Source organism: Odocoileus virginianus, chromosome 21, assembly GCF_023699985.2.
Source record: "Odocoileus virginianus isolate 20LAN1187 ecotype Illinois chromosome 21, Ovbor_1.2, whole genome shotgun sequence".
NCBI lineage: Eukaryota > Metazoa > Chordata > Mammalia > Artiodactyla > Cervidae > Odocoileus > Odocoileus virginianus.
In genome coordinates this window covers 56060459-56083213 of record NC_069694.1, presented here as the reverse complement: position 1 = coordinate 56083213, position 22755 = coordinate 56060459, and the positions used below count along the sequence as shown (strand labels likewise).

The 22755-nt window shown below is 37.9% G+C and overlaps 2 protein-coding genes across 2 annotated transcripts in view; one reads left to right on the top strand and one right to left on the bottom strand.

Annotated features, from left to right (window-relative positions):
- Positions 1 to 1490: 1490 nt before the first annotated feature.
- Positions 1491 to 6553, top strand: ARLN (allregulin). Its single transcript, XM_020893227.2, has 2 exons — positions 1491 to 1827; positions 5202 to 6553. Coding segments are annotated over exons 1-2 (207 nt in total). The 5' UTR covers positions 1491 to 1621; the 3' UTR covers positions 5203 to 6553.
- Positions 6554 to 7060: 507 nt separating this feature from the next.
- Positions 7061 to 22755, bottom strand: part of USP53 (ubiquitin specific peptidase 53) — a 55852-nt gene continuing 40157 nt past the window's right edge. The window contains exons 13-16 of the mRNA XM_020893224.2: positions 21583 to 22321; positions 20450 to 20526; positions 11775 to 11871; positions 7061 to 10706 (exon numbers count right to left, since the gene is read on the bottom strand). Coding sequence (XP_020748883.2) covers positions 9821 to 10706; positions 11775 to 11871; positions 20450 to 20526; positions 21583 to 22321 — 1799 coding nt within the window. The 3' untranslated portion in view covers positions 7061 to 9820. The remainder of the gene's footprint in view (positions 10707 to 11774; positions 11872 to 20449; positions 20527 to 21582; positions 22322 to 22755) is intronic.

Below are 22755 nucleotides of genomic sequence, written 5' to 3'. Positions count from 1 at the left end.
GATTTTACTTCTAGGGACATTTCAGACAGGGGAATGAAGGAGTTCAGAGTATGTCACCCCAAAACATGTCACTCTGGCATACTGAGTATTTTGAGTTAAAGGCAACAGAGAAAAAGCTGACAAAAGAAGGGCACTCTGACCTTCCTTTTTCTTCCAGAAACAGGTAAAATTCCCATGTAAAAGATGCCCTCCCTATACCAGGAAGAACATTTTTTATCACCAGAGATGGAAAATTGGACCAAGAAATCCCCATAAAAATAAACCTTGTTAAACTAACCCTTATCTTCCTAGTCATTTCTCCACATTTCTCCTATCAGAAGTCTCGTCTTTTTCTTTTATAAGCTTTCTGCCCCGGTCACTTCCTCAGGTTGTCACTCTTTTCTGAAAGTTTCCATGTTCACGTTAAAAAAAGAAAGAGAAAACAAAAACTTCTATGCTTTTCTCTTGTTAACCTGTCTTATGTCAGTTTAATTCTCAAGTCCAGCTGGAGACCCAAAAAGCGTAGAAGATAATTTTTCCTTGTCTATAATGCTAAACCGTTTTCTTTTTGGTAACATTGTAATGTCATGGGGAAACTACACTCCCAAACCCTTGGATTACTTTTAAATTCACTCCTTTGAAATACATACAGAATTCTCATTTTGCTCACTGGCCCCCTTAGAAACTCACGTTCATACTTATAATGTCAACCTCATTATAGTTGTTTCAAGAATTAAATAAGTGTAACATGCTAGGACGGAGAAGGCAATGGCAACCCACTCCAGTACTCTTGCCTAGAAAATCCCATGGACGGAGGAGCCTGGGGGGCTGCAGTCCATGGGGTCGCTAAGAGTTGGACACGACTGAGCGACTTCACTTCCACTTTTCACTTTCATGCATTGGAGAAGGAAATGGCAGCCCACTCCAGTGTTCTTGCCTAGAGTCCCAGGGATGGGGGAGCCTGGTGGGCTGACGTCTATGGGGTCGCACAGAGTCGGACACGACTGAACCGACTTAGCAGCAGCAGCAACATGCTAGGAAGTGAAGTCCATGGGATTTTGCAGGCAAGAGTACTGCAGTGGGGTGCCATTTCCTTCGCCAGAGGATCTTCCCGACCCAGGGATCGAACCCGGGTCTCCCGCAGTGTAAGCAGACACTTCACCGTCTGAGCCACAAGGGAAGCCCTGTAACATGCTAGGAACAGTACAAACCCCATCAGAGGCCCTTTTAAACCCTTGGCATAAGGACGCAAAAGCAATACAGGGATAAGGAGAGGTGACCATGGCTGTTCCAAGGTGGAATCCATCACCTGTCGGGAACGGGACGTGAGTAACTTCTGGTCCAGCCACCGAGTTATTCTCCTAGTGAAACCTGAAAAACCGGCTTCCCTTCTGGACGCTGCAGGGCGGGGGGCCTTCTCTGCTTCCGCTTCCGGACGGAAGCTGCGATCTCTGCCTGCAGTCACGAATGCAGCGGAAGGCGCCTGCGCACTGGGAGGGACGGGCCGCGGGCCGTTTCCCAGGCGGGGAAATGCGCATGTGCGTGGGGTTGGGCCTTGTCCACTTTTTCGCAAGGGGAACGCGGAAGTGCGGGAGCTGAGGCGTTTCAGCTGCTCGGATTCTGGCGCGGCTACTGGTGCGAAATGGAGGTGGACGCGGCCTCAGAAGGTGGTCGGGACGGCCCCCGGCGGCGGCGAGGCTTCGGTGAAGCCGAGAGGCAGCCGCAAAACCACGAAGTGCGGCCTCAGTCCGGGGCCGCCTCGTCTCCCAAACACTCCTACTGGTTGGATCTCTGGCTCTTCATCCTCTTCGACGTGATATTGTTTTTCTTCGTGTATTTTTTGCCATGGTGAGTGATCTGAATGTAAAGGGGTGAGGGGCTTAGGAACTTTCTCCCCAGTCTGGGAAGGTGGGTGGGAAGAGGAAAGGAAATTGTGTTCCGAAGAATATGGTCTCTCCGCGGTCTGTTTAGTGGCAGGGTCCGGCAAATGGGGGAGTTGGAATGAAGACTAGAGTGAAAGTGGCTTCCTTGGCACCTCAGTTGACGGTGTTCAGAGGTGTGGAGGCAACTTGGCTTCATAATTTTTTTGTGATGTTTTGAAATGAAACCGGCTGGGTTTGACTTCCTGCACTACCATGAAGAAACTGTTTGAGTTATTTGACTTTTTGGAGCTTTGTAGCTAGTTTCATTTATAGGAACCAATAGTAAACCTAGTTATAGGGCTGTGGTGTTTTAGATAAATCGCTAACTTATCTCAAAGCGATATATTTGCATATTGCCTTGCAGCGGTAAGCACTCAGCTAGTTTATTGTTGTTATTTAGTCGCTAAGTCGTGTCCGACTCTTGCAACCCCATGGACTGTAGCCCGTCAGGCTCCCCTGTCAGTGGGATTCTCCAGACAAGAATACTGGAGTGGGTTGCCATTTCCTTCTCCAGAGGATCTTCCCCATCTAGGGATGGAACCCCCATCTTCTGCTTGCTAGGCGAATTCTTTACCCTGAGCCACCTGGGAAGCCCAAAGCTGTTGTCACTACACAACAATTTGACCATGAACAGGGTATCTAAAATAGGTCCAAAACTCAGTTCCTAACTTCTTATCCATTAAGTGTTCCCATTTCAAACAATGTTAACTTTATCCAATCCTCCTCCCAGAAGCTTGGGACTGTTTTTGACTTAATACACATCCACGCACTCCAAAACAATTGGTAAGTCACAAAATTCCTTAGAAAATCCATGGTCTCCATTTTCATTGCCACTCACTCTGAAAAGACAGTTTTGGCAGAGGGTAAAGGAAGGGAACTTAGAGAAGGGAGATGGTGGAGCAGAACAAGAGGGACACAGGACTGAGATGATAAGGGACAAATTCAGAAGACAAGCCCTGGGCTGAAGGAGGAAAGCAGTGCAGCTCATTTAGTTATTAAACAGCTCTCCTGGACTTTGGAGCTAATTGTTGACTCACTTAAGTTACTCTTCTCAATCTTGTTACTGAATTTGTCACTCCCTGAAAGGTAATTGTCTTCTTTTCTCACCCCTGGTCCCCAGTGTTGGCCAAGATCTGGGCATAAACTCTCTGTACCTGAAGCCTCATTGTCTGTGATTCTTGTATTTCTTGAATGGTGTGGCAGAGGGTTCAATGGGACAAATGGGAGATGAGTATTTATATAAAACCCTCCATTGAGTCACTTGTAAAGGAAAATCTTTGCTCCTGATTTTTGGTGTTACTTCAAATATAGTGATTTTTTTTTTTTAATCTAAATTTTCAGCTCTGGGTAGAAAATGAAAGACTTAACAAGGAATCAGTTCAGTTCAGTGGTGTCTAGCTCTTTGCAACCCCATGGACTGCAGCATGCCAGGCCTCGCTGTCCATCACTAACTACCAGAGTTTAATCGAACTCATGTCCATTGAGTCAGTGATGCCATCCAACTATCTCATCCTCTGTCACCCCCTTCTCCTCCCACCTTCAATCTTTCCCAGCATCAGTCTCTTCCAGTGAGTCAGTTCTTTGCATCATGTGGCTAAAGTATTGGAGTTTCAGCTTCAGCATCAGTCCTTCCAATGAATATTCAGGACTGATCTCCTTTAGGATGGACTGGTTGGATCTCCTTGCAGTCCAAGGGACTCTCAAGAGTCTTCTGCAACACCACAGTTCAAAAGCATCAATTCTTCGGCACTCAGCCTTCTTTATAGACCAAGTCTCTCATCCATACATGACTACTGGAAAAACCATAGCTTTGACTAGATGCACCTTTGTTGGCAAAGTAATGTCTCTGCTTTTTAATATGCTGTCTAGGTTGGTTATAACTTCTCTTCCAAGGAGCAAGCGTCTTTTAATTTCATTGCTGCAAACACCATCTGCCTTGATTTTGGAGCCCCCAGAAATAAAAGTCTGTCAGTTTCCATTGTTTCCCCATCTATTTGCCATGAAGTGATGGGCTGGGTGCCATGATCTTAGTTTTCTGAATGTTGAGTTTTAAGCCAGTTTTTTCACTCTCCTCTTTCACTTTCATCAAGAGGTTTTTTAGTTCTTCACTTTCTGCCATAAGGGTGGTATCATCTGCATATCTGAGTTTATTGATATTTCTCTGGCAGTCTTGATTCCAGCTTGTGCTGCATCCAGCCCAGCATGTCTCATGATGTACTCTGCATATAAGTTAAATAAGCAGGGTGACAATATATAGCTTTGACGTACTCTGTTCCATTTCCAGTTCTAACTTTTGCTTCCTGACCTGCATACAGATTTCTCAAGAGGCAGGTCAGGTGGTCTGGTATGCCCATCTCTTTCGGAATTTTCCACAGTATATCGGGATCCACACAAAGGTTTTGGCATAGTCAATAAAGCAGAAATAGATGTGTTTCTGGAACTCTCTTGCTTTTTCAGTGATCCAGCGGATGTTGGCAATTTGACCTCTGGTTCCTCTACCTCTCCTGAAACTAGCTTGAACATCTGAAGTTCACGGTTCACATATTGCTGAAGCCTGGCTTGGAGAATTTTGAGCATTACTTTGCTAGTGTGTGAGATGAGTGCAATTGTGTGGAAGTTTGAGGGTAATTTTTGCTCATATCAATATGTAAATCATTTAGGAATAGGCAAACGACTAAGATGATCAAGATTTTCAGAAGTTCCCTGGAGAAGGAAATGGCAACCCACTCCAGAATTCTTGGCTGGGAAATCCCTTGGATAGAGGAGCCTGGCAGGCTACGTAGTCCATGGAGTCACAGAAGAGTGGGACACAAATTAGCGACTAAACAACAGCAGCACTAATATGTGACGTCTTAAAAAACAAAACAAATGAACAAATTGAACGGGAACAGACTCATAGATGCGGAGAGCAAACTGGTGGTGGCCACAAGAGACAACAGTGATCATTGTATGATAGGGTTCAGGGAAAATGACAAAGGCAAAAAGATTCAGGTACAAAATTCCAATTTAAAATAAATAAGTCATAGGTTATAATGTACAATTTTAGGAATACTGTCAATAATATTTCAGATACTGTTTGATGACAGATGGTTGCTGGACTTATTGTGGTGATCAATTTGTAGTGTATATTAACGTGAAATTACTATGTTGTAACATGGAACTAATATAATTTATGTTAACTATATTCCAATAAAAATAAAGCATTATTTTATATGCAAAAAAAAGATTTTCAGAAGTTTACATAGGTATTTAAAGGGGGGAGAAAAAGGAAACATTGTTGAAATATGTTTGTTTTTCCAGAATGGTTTGCCTGATACCTAAAGAATTCTGTCTACTGGAGTGGATTCCTGAAGATGACTACAGACTTCTTCAACAAAGACGACCGGGCTGGGCACCAGAAGGATTTCAACCTCGAAGGGACCCTCCTTTCATTTTACACGTTCTGTTGTTATTTGGGGGGGATGGGGTGGGAGAAACTGTATTAAACGGGTAATGATCTCACCCATTCATAGCTAAGTTCGTAGAACTTTATTCATGTTTTAAAAGTTTTTTTCAGATTGTCTGATGGCTTTACAGGGGCTGAATCTAAAAAGTATTTTACATGGGATTTATTATACTCATTAATAAATACCTTAGTATTTTTCTCTTTAACATTTTAAGAGTTGGCCAGAGTTTAGTATGATGCAAATAATACAGTAAAATAATGTGAAATATTTAAAAACAAATTATTCAAAAGCAAGGGAAGAACGTGGGGAAAAACAGGAGTAAAAGCTATACGAGAAAGTCCAAGCCCACAGTGTATTTGCTGTAAATGGCAGTTTAGTTTTTCAGTGGCCCTCTGTGGTTGCTAGGTTGGTACAATTTTAGAGAAAGTATATAGTATCCAGTGGTGGAAGGCTAGAGGGCCTGTCATCTTTACCTGGATGCTTCCCCTCACTTTCAAGCTCTTGAACTCAGTGAAACACAACTATATGTTTCAAACCTAATTTTCATTAGGTTTGCATTAAGAATGCTTGTGGCCAAAACATACTTATTATAATGTCTGTAACTTTGAATACTTCAGCAAAGTCACCATATTTACTCATTGAGCAAATATTTGAGCACTTACTGTGGGCCAGGTACAGCACCGAACAAAACAAAAATCCTTACCTTCATGGAGCTTATATTCTTTATCTAAATATGTTAATAATTTTATTTCTAAGAGTGATCAGCTAGTATTTCATCAAAATGTCACATTCCCAAAGCAGCCCTTCAGAAGCTATTCCTATTGTATGTATAACATATTAGAAATGGGCTCTCATCCTTGAAATTGGTGATATTTTATATATTGGAATTGCCTAAATATTTTTCAGTTCCCTTAGAAACAGGGTGTGGGTCTGGTAAACTCTCCATCCTCTACTTTTTAGAATGGCGTTTAGGGTAGTGTGACATCTGAGATTGATTTTGGAGGACTCTAGCCTAATGCCGACTATTAGATTAACCGTTATGCCTTCAAAGAACCTAATAAATCTGCCTGAAGAGAACATTTTACGCTTGAAGCATCTAGACAAACAGAACTGGGATTTCATTGAGGTTACCAAACAGACTGAATGAATAGTTTCTGTGCTGCTTGCTAATAATTTTGTCCAGTAAATGTTTATTACACAGATAAATTAGGTGTGATTTGCTTTCATTTTAACTAATTACTTGTGTATTAGGTCACACACAAAGATTTATAATCCATACCACCTTTCTGAGCCTAAAATCAGCCTACTACCACAACTCTTGAATATTTCAATGTCCTACAGATGAAATCACGCCTACCACTCTGCCATCTCAGATAATATAGTGTACTTGTAGGCTTTTAAACTGGGTAAATGGAAAAAAATAATAAAAATAAACTGGGTAAATGGGACACCAGGAACAATTTGGCAAACTTGCTACAATAAAAATAAAGACATCAAAAGAATAACATCAAAGTGATTTTAGTCTGATCAATTCCTTTGTAAATTTCAGTTTCATTAAGTGAAATGATTGTTTTAACCATTTGAAATCAATTGGCTAATGAGCAACTGTGGTGAAGTCTTTAGAAGTCTATTAACCTGAAATTTTTAGGATGTAAAGTGCTCCATATACCTAGCCCCTAAATGGCATGGGAATAACACTCAGAGGCTACACAATTATTTAGTGAGGGCATTTAATGTAGATGTTATGCTCTAGGGAAAGGGTCACCAAACTACCCAAATCTGGCCCATTTGCCTCCACCTGTGAGCTAAGAATGATTTTTACATCTTGAAATGATTGAGAAAAAAAACAAAGACTATTTCATGACATGAAAATGATGTGAAATCCATGTTTCAATGCTGCTGAAGTTTTACTGGAGCAGAGACGAGGCTGTTCATTAGCATATTGTTACGTAAGTGTTGTGTTCTGGCTGTTTTCACACTACCCAGGCAGAACTGAGCAGCTGTTAGCGAAATCTTAGGGTAGTACACAAGGCCTAGGTTATTAGATTTACTCTCTGACTCTATCCGCTCCTGTGGGAACTCTCTCCTTTAGACCTCACTGAAGTTGAACTCAAGTCTCCTGTGATAAATTTTTTTGATCAGTGATATTCCAAGTTCACCCCTGAACTTTAAATTGACCTACATTTCCCATAAAATACATAATTCACAGGGATGAGAGGAATCAACAGTTCATGAATGCAAGAAAAGTCCAACCATATTAAAAATCAGTTTACCCCCCTCCAAAATTCTGAACCAGAAGAAACTGACTTCACATGAAAATACTCCAAAGTATTGTGAACATTACAGCTGTTGGTTGTGTTATTTTGAAAGTTCTAACCAGAAGAAAACATGTATAAAAATAGTCACCCTAGAAATAAAAATTTTACATATGAATGATTATTAGTAAATACATATTCTGTCTATATTTGGAATGTTGTGTCAACAAAAACAAATGGTTTCTAGTTTGTAGTACTACAACATAATTCAGGAGGTTTTAACTGGACAGCAGTACTTTTTAAAAAGCCCCAAAATCAGACATTTCTGTGTGATGTCTGCAACTCGATTGCGAGTTAAACTTCATACAAACCTATGAGATTGTTAAGTATAAGAAATCAGTTTAAATGGTTCAAATAATACATTTTCAACTGGACATAAAAACAAACTACACAGTTTTTGAAAATTATTAAAAATACTTGAAGCTCATTTTTCTAGTATTTTACAATATTACAAAAGCAGTAATTAAATACACTGACATTACAAGTACAATTTTACAAAACTTTACAATATTTACAAACCTTCCATACTAAAAGCTATGTTAAAAAAAGCTTTCTTAAAAGATAAAATTTTACTTAGTTGATATTCAAGTATTTCTACATCAAGAGAATATAAAATAATAATCACCTACTGTTACAGTTAGAAACTTCTCTAGGTGGAAGACAGAATTTGATCAAGATCTGATAACTGGGTGAGCTTAGACTTGAACAGCAATTATGTTCTGCTTACTTAGAATTATTCAGTTTTAATCATTAACATTTTGGAATACTTTAACAATTTATGGAACTGGTCAAAATATTGAATTTACTAATTTACAGAATTATTATGTTTTATATATAAAATTTATCCATGTTCTCAGTTCTCTAGCATGGACAATATAAAACTATTCTAAACCACAATTAGTTTACCAGCTTAGTATAAAATTAAATGACAACTATGAGATAAGGCAATTAAAGTACTTATTTCCACTTGTAATGATAAAAAGGAAAACTATTCTTTTTTAAAGAAAGCCTCTGTGAAAGTAGGTGGGGTAAAATTATTATTTGTTTAGAGAAGAAAAAAGGGAAGGATGCTCAATTTAATGCATTTCATCAAAATTAAACCTATATGAAAGGCAAATATTTAATCTGGAAACCCAGAAAGGTTTTCAAATTCAAGACTATGAATATCATTAAAATGGGCTGACAACCTACAAATAGATACTATTATAGCAAGGAAAATTTAGGCAGTCACAGTGATATTCTTAAAAAAGGCTTTAGGTTAATTCCTAACACTGGTTATTAGCAGCCCAAAGTAAACCAAACCAAAATAAAAACCTTTCATATAAAACTAGAAAAAAATGTAACAAATAAATATACTACAGTGAAGTATTTTAATTATTTTTAGCTTACATGACTGAAGTAATGTTTATAAATACAACAAAGGATATTCTGAAGGTAAAAATTCTAGGAGCAAAATTAAGTCTCTTCTGACCTTGAGAATTTAATTAAAAATTGCTTTATCATTAAGGCTTTTTTCCTGAAATGCTATCAATTTCATGGGTTGATTTTTTTTTTTAAGACACTTAAGGAATCATATATAGTAGACTATCACAGAAGTCAAAAGCAAATGGGTGAAGCCGCCTTTTGGCTACCCATTAGAAAGTGCTTCCTCACAAAGCAAATACTACTTGGACTTGGCAAACTACCTACCATCTGCTATCTTTCAGTTAGCACAGGTTACCAATCTACATATGAGTGCTGCTTAGTTTAATACTTATATGAGTCTACCAGTCAAAAAATAAAGGGTCAAATTACATTTTTACTCAACTGCAGTGTGTGAAAAATGACTTTCTGGATACACCCTGATTTTCTATTTTTTGAGGCATGCCAAGGCTATTCAGAGGGAATTTCCAAAATACCCAAAAAATTGATTTTCACAAGATAAAAGATATGCATAGAAAGTTAAAGTGATGAATGGCTAATGATGCCATGGTTTTAATTTCATATAGCACTAGGTTTGGTCAGTTGATTCTTAAATGGTCTCTGAGAAGTGAAAGCCCACTGGAGTCACCATTTATCTATTAGAGCGAATACCAGCCTTATATTTTTGCTCAGAAGGGCAGTTTGAACCAAAACTACTATGTAACACAGGTCCTAGCTCTCTTTCATTCTGAGACAGTCAGTTATCATTACAAAAGCCACTGCTCTCTGGAAAGCAGAGCTTGGGCCTCTGATGGTATTTCAATCTGTATGTATCAGTCATGCAGTTATCAACCGAAAAATAGGTAGTTAATGAAACTGTCTCATTTGGACATGTAGAACTAGAGTCTGTTTCTGGCTGGCAGAAAGCACCAACAGCTGCACCTGAGTCTGCCTGAAAATCTTTAGTCGAAGAGTTGGATGGGGTCTTTGATGTGTTGCCGACATACTCTTTTGTTTGAAATGTTTCCTTAAATCTTTGATCGTTCACATACGGACTCATGTCTACGCCTCGCTCTGAAGCTGTAGTTAGACTGTGCTTCAGAAGACTAGAAGAGTTAGTTTTAAATGTCTCTGTTAGTTTGACATCAGGAGAAGAACCATTTTTCTCTGACTGTGGTACACTGGTCATAGCATATTTCTTTGGTGGCAGAGGGGGTGGTGCATTCTGGCAAATGAGTTTCGGCATCTGACAGCCATCAGACCTACAGGTTGACTGAACCAGATGTTCCCTGGGTAGAGAGTTCTCAGAGTAACATCGTTCCATCATATGTTGCTGCTGGATGAGGGGAGCAGTTTCTGGCTTTGACCCCACAGTTCTCATGTGTGAAGACCACAATGAAGATGGTGAGACTGTTTCATTACTGTTCACTCTCTTTCCAGAACCAGAGTTATCATCAATGTGAAAAAGCAAACCTGTTCTCTCAGACTTTTCTATATTAAGCCACTCAGAAAACTTGGGTTCACTTGATTTTTCAAGTTTCTGTTCATCTAACTGGTGGGTAAGCTCTCTAACTGTATGGTCCTTGAGTATTTCTGGATTGGATGAAGGGAATGTCTTTCCATTGGTTTCATGTATATGTGACCTGAAAAAGAAAAACAAATCTAAAACACTGTACGCAAATATGCAAAACTGGAGGGAAAAGAAAAACACTGGTCCCATTGTTTAACTTCCCAATATAGTGTTTATGTTATTGGCATAACAGAAATGGAAAGATACCTGCAACCATTAACAATTTACACACTGAATCCAAAACTATGCTAGAATACGTAAATGTTTACCAGAAACATCATTACCAATATCAGATTTATAATAATTAGAAGTATAATTCTTTTAAAAAAGCAAATTTCCAGGAAATCCCTGGTAGTCCAGTGATTAGGACTTGGTGCTTTCATGCCTGGGCCCGGGGTTCAATCCCTGGTCGGGGAACTAAGATCCCAGAAACTGTGTAGTATGACCCCCCCCAAAAAAGTTTCAACTTACAAACACTGAAATTACATTTATTGTTATAAATAATAGCATAGACTTAAGGAAACTGTTATCAGCAAATAATTCAATACTCTAAAACACTTCTCAACCAACATTACAATGTTTATAGCAATAAAAGTACTTTTATTTATGATGCCATAAGGCTAGGATACTAATTAAAAATAACTTAATCAGACTACTTTTACTTAATAATATCCAAGATGAACAGAAATAGTATCACATTACAAATTACTTATCTTCATGTGATTATTTTCTCCTGTGAATTGCATGAAATTCAGTTACAGTACAAAGATGAAAAGAGTTGAGGCTCTGACAAGTAGATCAGAACTCTACTGAAATCTTGGCTCCATTGGCTTGGGGCAAATTACTTAATCTAAATCCCTAATTTTCTCTTTTGTAAAATACCATCTACCTCAAGAGAATGCTGTGAGGATTAAAACAAACAATCATATATTGTACAAGGAACTTTGTATGCTCCCGTATCATTAAAGTCTACATCCTTTTAATGATCCCCAATAAAATATGTAGTATCATAACACTCTAGACCCACAGCTTTCAGGTAAGTATGCATGCCTATCAGGTAGCTAAGAATGCCTTTCTGATAAAGAATTCCTATTATACATGCATTTAGAAGATTCTAGTATTTCCAAACAGGTATGATTACCTTTTTATCAAAGGATTTTTTATTTGTAGATGTGATTCTGGGTGGAACTCATGAGCTTTATAGGCTACATCTAAGTTCTTGAGTTCTCTTTTAAAGCCTGAGGAGGAAAATGAGAAAAACAAAATCATGTAAGTGATCTTTCAGAATTTACTCCATCTATAAGTGAAGTGAAAGCCGCTCAGTCGTGTCCGACTTTTTGCAACCCCATGGAATAGAGTCCATGGGATTCTCCAGGGCAGAATACTGGAGTGGGTAGCCCTTCCCTTCTCCAGGGGACCTTCCCCACCCAGGGATCGAACCCAGCTCTCCCGCATTGCAGGTGGATTCTTTACCAGCTGAGCCACAAGGGAAGGCCATGAATACTGGAGTGGGTAGCCTATCCCTTCTCCAGCGGATCTTCTTGACCCAGGAATCAATACTTTTCCATAATTTACGTAAGGTTTTCTATAAACAGGTAATTCTCTTCCAAATTAACAGACAAAAACTAGTTCTTCAAGCCTTTGCTCAAGTAATACCTTTCCTGAAGACTTTATACGAAATTAATGGTTCTTTCCTCAATTTATTACACATGAGAATGTCAGCAATACTCAAAAAGTGTTATTCTTGATGGGTCATGTGGAACTGTATTTCCCGTTTACTCTTTACTGATGAAAGGGTGGGAAGAGCCTACATTTGAAAATAGATGCCTTGAGTTGCTTGCCAATGCAGGAGATATAAGAGAACTAGGATTCAATCCCTGAGTGGGGAAGACCCCCTGGAGGAGGGCATGGCAACCCACTCCAGTATTCTTGCCTGGAGAATCCCATGGACAGAGGAGCCTGGAGGGCTACAGGCCATGGGGTCAAAAAGTCAGACACGACTGACGTGACTTAGCACAGGCACACAACTTAAGTTGAAGTTTGGATTGTTTATTGGATGGTTACTTTATACTAAAACCAACTTTAAAACGCATGTCACCTTACATTCTAGGTGTCTGCCTTTACATAATGAGATACTGCTGTCTACCTGCTTCACAGGAGTATTAGGAGCATCCACTGAATTAAAATGGGTGAGAGGGTATTAAGGTAACAGGTAAAATGTCATTCCACCATGAACTAGCTACCATTTATTGACTGCTTACTCAAATTTTAAGAAGTTGATAGTGGTTATTTCACTTAATCTTTACAGTTGAAAAGCATTTTTACTTGAAAAGACAATGGAACAACTTCAGTTATTCAGAATTGAGTATCTGACATACAATTTCTTGAAAATGAAAGAAATGAACCTGTCATTTCAGGAAAACAAGTGGCAGTACTTACTGCCAATGATAAAATTCAAGCTTTTGGATGAAAGCAAGAGTTTTGGAAAACCTGTATTTAGCACCATGAGTTTTGTAGTTTTCTAATAATTAAGACTTTCTGCTAGTATCTGTGGTAATATTTTTAAATGTGTTCTTTAAAAAGATATATACAGAAATGTAACAACATTTGGAAGATTTGCATAACTTAGCAATCTAAGCGTCTCTCTGACAGCTACTTTGACTAAAAAAAAGTAGTATAAGAAAGAATCTTAACTATTTTTCATTTTTTAAAGTCTGAGAAATTTCTAAGTTGAAGTTATAATTTTCCATCCACTGTGACTTTAACTACAGAATGTTTATTTACTTCTTAACTTATCTGTAATAAAGTTTAATATTTACAAATACAAAAAGAATTAAATACTTGATTCTCAAAGTATCCACACACTGGGCAGCAGGAGGCAGCAGAGGTTTTATAAATATGCTTGAAATTTTAATATCACTGGCAGGCATTCAACCAAGTGGTCTGACTTCAGAATTCCAACTAACTTAAAAATAGATGTGTTATTTTTCTCTTCTGCTGACACAGACATCCATGTGTCTTTACCGAGAATTTTGGCTCCAGGTTCTTTGCAAATCTAAGAGTTGGGTTTTAACACTTGGCAAAGAAGCTACTTCAACATCAACACAAGGAGCTTTAATTAATAATGCTAATTTTGGTACTGTATACAAACAAACCTAAAGCCGAACAGTCAAGAAATCAAAATATATGTACTTTATTTGAAAAGGTAACCGAGGTTTAAAACAGACTTACATAACAAGAAAACCAAACTGCTATTCTAGACACTATAATCCTCACTCTTGTTGGATACGAAGATTTCAGACTAAAAAAATAATACTGCAACTACAAGGCCTAGAAATCCAAGAGCAATAACCTAATCAATGACCTAATTTACAATAAAAAGATAGTTAAAATTTGAATGCTCTAGGGAAAAAAAAAAAAATCACAAAACTTTATCTGTATAAATATTTCTGGCTAAATTTACTACATGCCAAAAGGAACAGATACTTTAGTATGTAATAATCTACTCTATCAGATACCAAATTTGGGGACAATATGAAATAAAAAGCAATGAGTCTTCTTTTCTCACTGGTATTTTACTTTCAAGAAAGAGCAAATAATACTATTTTGCTACAAATTAAATTTCAACACTGAAAGTTTATGGTTTTTAAAAATATGTGAATATTTGATGATGCTGGGCCACAGAAACTACCTCTCAATGGTCGGTGAAGCTCCTAGAGAAAATAAACTTAATATGCACAGAGACAAAAATCAACTGCTAAAAGTACCTCTAAAGTATATTCTTTAGATATACTTTCTAATGTATTTATTTTAAATGAATATACTCTTGAAGTTTGCAAAAAAATCTTAGAGAAAAAATCAAACACGTATACAAATATACTTTTTGATGAAAATATTTTTCATTTACTAATTTTAGGATTTAATAACATTAAGGATAGTGTATTTCACTTAGCATAATGGAAGTACAGATTTTTTTATAATAAGAATTAAGGAGATTAACAAATTTTTTTTGACCACTGATTAAGTCCTTTCACTCTTACTTGTCCTTTGCAAGATCAAGACTCTCAGCTTGCACCAACCCTGACTTCTATGATTAACTGAGGTTAAGTATTACAGATTCCAAAGTAAATGGCAAAAGTTTTTGAAAGGCATAATTCCTTTGTGATTAGTTACTTACAATCTGTAAATATCTTAACATACATTTATTTCAGTAGATAACCTTACTCCACAGAGAAAAGAGTCCATTAGGTATGAACTCCTTCAATGGATTCATCTAACATAATACATACTGAACAGTACCCATACTCATCTTTATCTCTCCCATTACAGAAAAACTACCCCTCCTTTAATTCAAAGCCTTCTTTGTTTCACTTTCACTCTACTTCCAGAGATCTTATTCCATTAATTACTGTTCTTTCCTACTCTTAATTTTCACATCTTTCTCGTCCTCTGTACAACATCAGTCCCTTACCTTCTGTAACATAAACGCACAACCAAGCTCTTAGTTTCATTTTTCTCCTTTCATTTCCCTGGTGGCTCAGCTGATAAAGAATCCGCCTGCAATGCAGGAGACCTGGGTTCGATCCCTGGGTTGGGAAGATCTCCTGGAGCAGGGAACAAATCCACTCCAGTATTCTGCCCTGGAGAATTCCACGGACTATATATAGTCCATGGGGTTGCAAAGAGTTGGACACGACTGAGAGACTTTCACTTCACTTCTTTACTATTCACAGCAAGGATTTTGACAGACACGTGCATTTATTTACTGCTTTTTTATTTACTTTTTATTTTACTGTAATCTTTTCTGAAAAACTTTTAGTTGGAAGATAACTTCAAAAAGTTCAGAAAAGCGAAAGACTAAGACTAAAACTACTACAAAGAACCTACCTGTATATCCTTTACCCAGATTCACCTATTACTATCATTTTACCTCTCTTTTTCTGAACCATTTGAGAATAAGTTACAAACATCATGGCCCCTTACTTCTAAACACTTCAGTTCTACCACATTCTTGGTTCTATTCTAATGTGCCTCTAACACTGCTTTCACTAGGTCACTAATGCCTTATTAGCTGCTGAAGCAAACCAGCAGTTTTAAATCCTTATTCTGCTGTGCCTGTGACCGTTTTTCTTCTTGAAGCTCCCCATTTTCCGAGTTTCCATGTGATGATCCCTCTGCTGCACTCTCCCACGCCTTCCACTTGCTACTCCTTCTTTTCCAAAGCTGCTCCTTTGCTCCACCTTAGCTCACCTCTCCTAATCAACAAACCCCATGATCCTTCATCTACCTTCTGCCCTGAAATCTCACGTTTTCCTAGGTGATGTTGTTCCCGTCTCTGGCGTTCAATTCTCATATATGTTGATGGCTACCGATACATAATGTTTCCTGCATTCCAGACATTTGTAACTGTCTAATAAATCTATTTACCTAAAATGACAAACCAAACAAATCCAAAACTAAATCTGACATCCCCACTCGATGCCAAAATATTAGGGCTTCCCAGGTGGCCCAGCGGTAAAGAATCTGCCTACCAGTGGAGGAGATATGAAGATCCCTGGAGGAGGAAATGGCAACCCACTCCAGTATTCTTGCCTGAAAAATCCCACGGATTAAGAAGCCTGGTGAGCATCAGTCTATGCAGTCACAAAGAGTCAGACACAACTGAGCGACCGAGCACTCTCACCCCCCAAATTTGTCTCTTCTTCCTGTATTCCTCCAAATGGTAAATGGTGAATCCACTTACGTAAGACCCAAATGCAGCTACTCCTAACTTCCTACTTTTCCTGCACTGTGTACATCTGTCCTAGAACCTGACTCCACTCTCCACATATTCTTATAATCTCTGAAATCTTCTTTCTTGACATAGATACAGCCTTAGTTTATGCCCTCATCTTTTCTCCCCTAAGCTATTAAACTCTGTATCTAACTTTTCTCCCACTGCTCTAAATTCACCCTCTACACAACCACTAAAAAGTCTTTTCTAAAATGCAAATTGGAGTACACTACTCTCCTTGTCCTTTGGTGCCTTTCCACTTCTTACGATTTAAAAATAGCATAAAAGTTTCATCACAATTTGGCGTCTCTCTAGCCTCTATCCATCATCTCAGAATTTCCAGGGATGCGGTTCAGCCTTGTATATAACAAATTACCAATATGTGGTATCTTCTCCTGACCATGTTCTTTTGAACATGTCATTTCTTCTATTTTAAATGTAATTTAAGTCATTTGAAATTATCCCCATTAGTGACCCATTTTTAATACAGGAGCTAAAATAATCTAAATAATCTAAATGACATTGTGGAATTTCAACAATGTTTCCTAATAATAGCTTTAGGCAATGTAAGTATTTTTTCTATTTGCAACAGAACCCATAAATATAATAGGCTATATAGTATCTCTATCAGTGAAATAACTACAATGGCATTACTTTAGATTTTAAGTTCTCTACCAGTACATAAACTTATACAGACTAATATTAAAAGCGGACTTAAATGTCAAACAGAATATAGAAATAAAAAATTTTTTTCTAAGGTTCTTTAACTTTGTGAAAGTCTTTTATCCATGGATAGAAAGTGATTCTTCAGGCCAATAATGTATGTGAGCCCAATTTTATAAATAAGAAACAGGAGAAATCCAAGAAAATGATACCATGCCACAAAAAAACTAAATTGTGCTTTACTGGGGAAAAAAAAAATCCACACAGGGCAACCTTTTAGCTTAGGAAATAAACTGCTATACCCACTTTAACATGTTCTCAATCAAAGACTAGGGGAGGGGAAACACATATGGATACCATAAGGTATGCACTTTAATAAAGGTTCCATAAGCAAAGACACTTTGGCCACCTCATGCGAAGAGTTGACTCATTGGAAAAGACCCTGATGCTGGGAGGGATTGGGGGCAGGAGGAAGGGGACGATAGAGGATGAGATGATTGGATGGCATCACCGACTCGATGGACAGGAATCTGAGTAAACTCCGGGAGTTGGTGATGGACAGGGATGCCTGGTGTGCTGTGATTCATGGGGTCGCAAAGAGTCGGACATGACTGAGCAACTGAACTGAACTGAACTGAAGCAAAGACTGGGCTTCCCAGATGGTGCTAGTAGTTAAAAAAAAAAAAATGCCTACCAATGCAGGAGACTTAAGAAATGGGGGTTTAATCCCTGGGTCTGGAAGATCCTCTGGAGGAGGGCATGGCAATATTCTTGCCTGGAGAATCCCATGGACAGAGGAGCCTGGTGGGCTACAGTCCATGGGGTCACAAAGAGTCAGACATGACTGAAGTGACTTAGCATGCATGCACACAAGCAAAAACTAGCTTAAAGAACTCTTACAGGTTTTGAAGTTTATTAAATAAGAAATAATATTTATAATGTAATGCAATTAATGTAGTTAAATAAAAGGTGGGTTACATAAAACCACAAAACGATACCATCTCATACCCACTAAGATGGCAATTATTAAAAAAAAAAAAAATAGAAAATAACAAGTACTGGTGAGGAGGTGGAGAAGCTGGGACCTTTGTGCACTGCTGGTGGAAATGTAAAATGCTGCAGCTGCTATGAAAAATAGTGTAGTGGTTCCTCAAAAAATTAAACATAAAATTGCCAAAGGATCCACAAATTGCACTTCTGGGTATATACTGAAAAGAGCTGAAAGCAGGGATTTCAGGTATCTATATAAATAGGAGCATTTCATACAATAGCCAAAAGGCAGAACTAACCCAAATGTGGACAAACAAAATGTGTTACATCATATAATGTAATGTTATTCAGCCTAAAAAAGGAGTGGAATTCTGATACACGGAGGAATTCTGAAGACACTGTGCTAAACGAAACAGTGTAAGTGAAAGTCGCTCAGTCATTCCTGACTCTGCAACATATGAACTGTGTAGTCCCTGGAATTCTCCAGGGCAGAATACTGGAGTGGGTAGCTGTTCCCTTCTCCAAGGGGATCTTCCCAACCCAGGGATCAAACCCAGGTCTCCTGCATTGCAAGAGGATTCTTTACCAGCTGAGCTACAAGGGAAGCCCAAGAATACTGGAGTGGGTGGCCTATCCCTTTTCCAGCGGATCTTCCCAACCCGGGAATTGAACTGGATTCTCCTGCATTGTAGGCAGATTCTTTACCAACTGAGCTATGAGGGAAGCCCATTAATGAATGAAATAAGCCAGTTGTAAAAAGACAAATACTGTATAATTCCACTTATATGAGGTATCTACAGTAGTCAAATTTGAAGAGCCAGAAAGTAGAACAGCAGTTGCCAGGGGCTGGAGGGAGGAGGAAATGGGGAGTTGTTTAATGGGATAGAGTCCAATTTGAGAAGGTGAAAGAACTATGGAGATAGATGTCAGTGACCATGGCAAAACAATGTGAATGTACTTATTATCATGCAATCTTTACTTAAAAATGATTAGAATGACAAATTTTGTTATGTATTTTATAATTAAAAAGAATATTTTTAAGTGGGTTACATATATATTCTTTCATATTAAATGGGGAAATCCACTACAGAGTTCTTATAGCAAAGCACTCCGAACCATCAAAATTTCTGTGACCCTGTGTTTTTATTAATGCCAGGAAGCAAGCATCATTTTGTACAGAGCACTGAACTTGCAATTATTGTTCAGTTTTTACTGACTTTGGCTGTTGATTTTTTGGCCAACCCCTTACTGTTTCCTGTAATACTTGGTTACCAGACTTTTATCAGATTTTTAAAACAGGCGAGACATTTTATATGGGAAAGGAAGGTTATTTCCTTAATATAAGTGCTTCCTTCTGATATTATACCATCTGAAGAAAACAAAATACTTAAAACATTTAATCATATTTAACATCTGCAACCTGAAAAATAATCTCCATAAAAGCCTTAAGGAAGATAAAGACTAAAAACAAACTTTAAAATGTGTTCATCACGGCTGTTTTTCATTGTTGAAAATCATATCCCTTCTAGTCCTCTGAATTCTAAAATTTGAAGACAATGTCTCTGACTGCAACCTCTGTAATCCCCTTGCTCATCCATTTTCCTTGAACCCCATTTCCCAAATTCTTCAGATATAACCTCAGTAACAATCCCAAATTCTGCACACACTCAAACGTCTAATTTTCTTTGCTTCTGAGCTGCTGTATGTTGCTAACAAATCACCTGTAATCATGTCACACCATTACACATTTACTGCTTTCCAACAGGGTGTTTATCAGGTCTTCTGTCTACCTTAATGCATGTGGCAGACATCAGGAGTGTTCATACAGACTGAATGCACTGGTAAACCACCCGTTCCCACGCTCTGTGATATTAGCCTGACTGAAGAGCTGCTCGGCCAGCGAGATGTGGGCGGAAGCACCTGGATCGTTTCTGGGTTGAGAGTTTTAAGACCCCACACGTGACTGATTCTCCACACTGTGTCCCCTCACTGTCCACTCCCACAGTACTGTAACAAGTAGAGAAACACTGGTGGAGATGCGGGTACCATGCGTCTCAGGCCCTGAGTGCTCGCCCGGAAGAGACATCACGCTGACCTCGACTGGACATGTGTTGTGAGCAAGAAACAGTCTTGTGTTAAGACCCTGAGATTTCAGGCTGTTACCACTGCACAGCCCAGAATCCAGCCTCGCCTGGCTGACACACTTGCCTTTTTCCTACTTCCTGAAGTAGCTCTGCATCCTTTAAGACTTCAAGCATGAACTCTCCCAACCTCCATCCTCATTACTCATCAACTCATCAGCAGAAGGACTGTCTTTAGCTACTTTACTCTTAATATCATGATTTAATTTTTACTGCTACTATTACAATATATTTAAATAAAAGTTTTACCTTCTAAGTGATTTCTGCTCTCTTGGGAGGAACAGTTCCCACGTTCTGCGTTTAGGTTGCTCGTCTTAATCTGATCACTAGAAAATAAAATAAAACACACACCAAACATATCAGCTATCATGGATTATTATTTACTTTACCCTAAGAAAAATAAAGGAAACAACATTTGTTAAACAATTATTATACACCATTTGCTGCTCTAGGGGATTAATTACATCTCACAACAATACTTAATAGTAGTTAATATCCTCATTTTACAACAGTTATCCTCATGTCACAGATTAAGGCTGTGAAAGTCAAATTAATTTGCTCAATAACTTAAATATAAGCCTATCTGGTTACAAAGTCCTGATCTTTCTAATACCTTAAGAAGTATTATGATATCACCCTGCCAAATATAAAAACTTCCCTAAGTCTTCATCATAATGATCATTTTAGTAAAACATGGGTGGTCATTTTTTGCAAATCTGGCTTTTCAATAATCAATGTGATAAAACACCAGCAAATATCAAATTAAGATGTTTTAGACTAATTAAGGGAAAACACAGTGGGTTAACTGACCTAAGCTGTGGACATATTTTAGAGGTTACACAGAGATGTAGAAGTAGACTGCTAACAGTAATATAATAAACGTTTTCAGAATTAAGAATTAATGGAACACAAACTTAGTTACTTGGCTGTATTCTTTAATATTTGCTAAAGGAAAAATATCTCCTTCATGGAACTGGGTTATGACAGAAGAAAATAACCCCAGCTCTTGAGTTACAGATGTTAGAGATGGGATAATGAGCATTAAATAGATTGAAGAATTAAGCAATGAGCTTAATGACAGATTATACCAATTTAAATCTGTGGTTTAAAACTTGTAGTATATATCAATAGCTTTTAGTGGCAAAATGATAATGCATTTTTACTTTCTAAATTTCTTCAAAATAAAGTTATCATCTTGGGATTGAGAAAATAACTATTAAAAAGAGAAACTCAAAATATCAAATAACCTGCAATATCCCAGGTTACTCTGAGCTCAAGCTCTTTGCTTTTCATTTAACTGACCCCAATCTTTGAAAGTTCCTTCAAGTAACTAAAAAGAGAGAATGGATGGGGGAAAATCATTTATATAATTTGTGTATTACCTGATAGATGTGGTTTCTTTATCACCACTGATATCCACCACTGTACCATTTCCATCAATAATAGGCGAGTCCAAATTAGCAGAGCCATTACTGATATGATCACTGCTTTCATATCCAGACTCTGTCCTTTGCATCTGCCAGTTGTCAGCATGAACTTTAGTTTCTTTGAGGGCTTTATTTTTCTCTGCTACTTTTCCATTAAATTCGAGGGAACTCCTGCTTCCCATTTCCTGCTTCATTTCATCTTCATATATAGTCATTAAACACTTTTGCTTTGGATTCTCTTTTGGCCAATTGTTAAAACTCTGATCTTTGCTACATTTAGACTTGTTATTGATATTTGATTTATGCCTTGGACTCTGCTGCCTTTTTTCACTTTCACTAAAAATACTATCAACATTTAACGTTTCTCTCATAGGTTTCCAACCTCGGTTTCGGCTTTTATTGCTGCCATTAGAGTTGCTTCCTTTATCACGAGAATCCTGGCTACTGTCTGTATCATACCCAGTACCACTGTCACTCTTAACTTTGCCAGTTATTTTCTCTCCTGAAGCAAGAATCTGGGATTTACTTGAACTTAAGGTTTGTGCAGAAGCTCGACTCTGATGGGCAGTTCGGTCATGCTTACATGGTCCTTTTCCTTGACTATGATACAGATGTGGATTCCCATACTGTCTAAAGCCATTTAGGGTAGGAGGTGATCCAGTCGTGAAATGTGGAGGGTCTTCATCAACCAAATCTTTAAAAATAAATAAGTAAACAATGATACATAAGCTCTTCAGAGTCACTTTTTAATCACAAGCCAAACACCTTCTTTGGGAAGAAAAGTTAAACAGTAATAATCATAGTTATTTAAATCACATAGTGCTTTGAGATTAAAAATTGCTTTTGAAATCTCTATTTATGCTTGATGTGATACATTTATAACATAAATGGTTATATAATGATTTTAAAAAATCATCTGCAAAGCAGCTCACAAGGTAATTAGAGAAGTTTTTAAAAAGTATTCTATCTCATTCATAATAGAAAGCATAAAAATAAACATATCTCCCCACCTATTATATTAGTAAGATTAAAAGTTTACTAAACCAATTATTGTTGGAAACAGATATCTAATCACCATTGGTGGGAGTGCAGACTGTCAAGTATTTTAGGAGGGCAACTGAGCCACAC

Excerpts from the sequence above, each read along its gene's own strand:
- ARLN (XM_020893227.2), top strand. The coding sequence starts at position 1,622 with ATGGAGGTGGACGCGGCCTCAGAAGGTGGTCGGGACGGCCCCCGGCGG.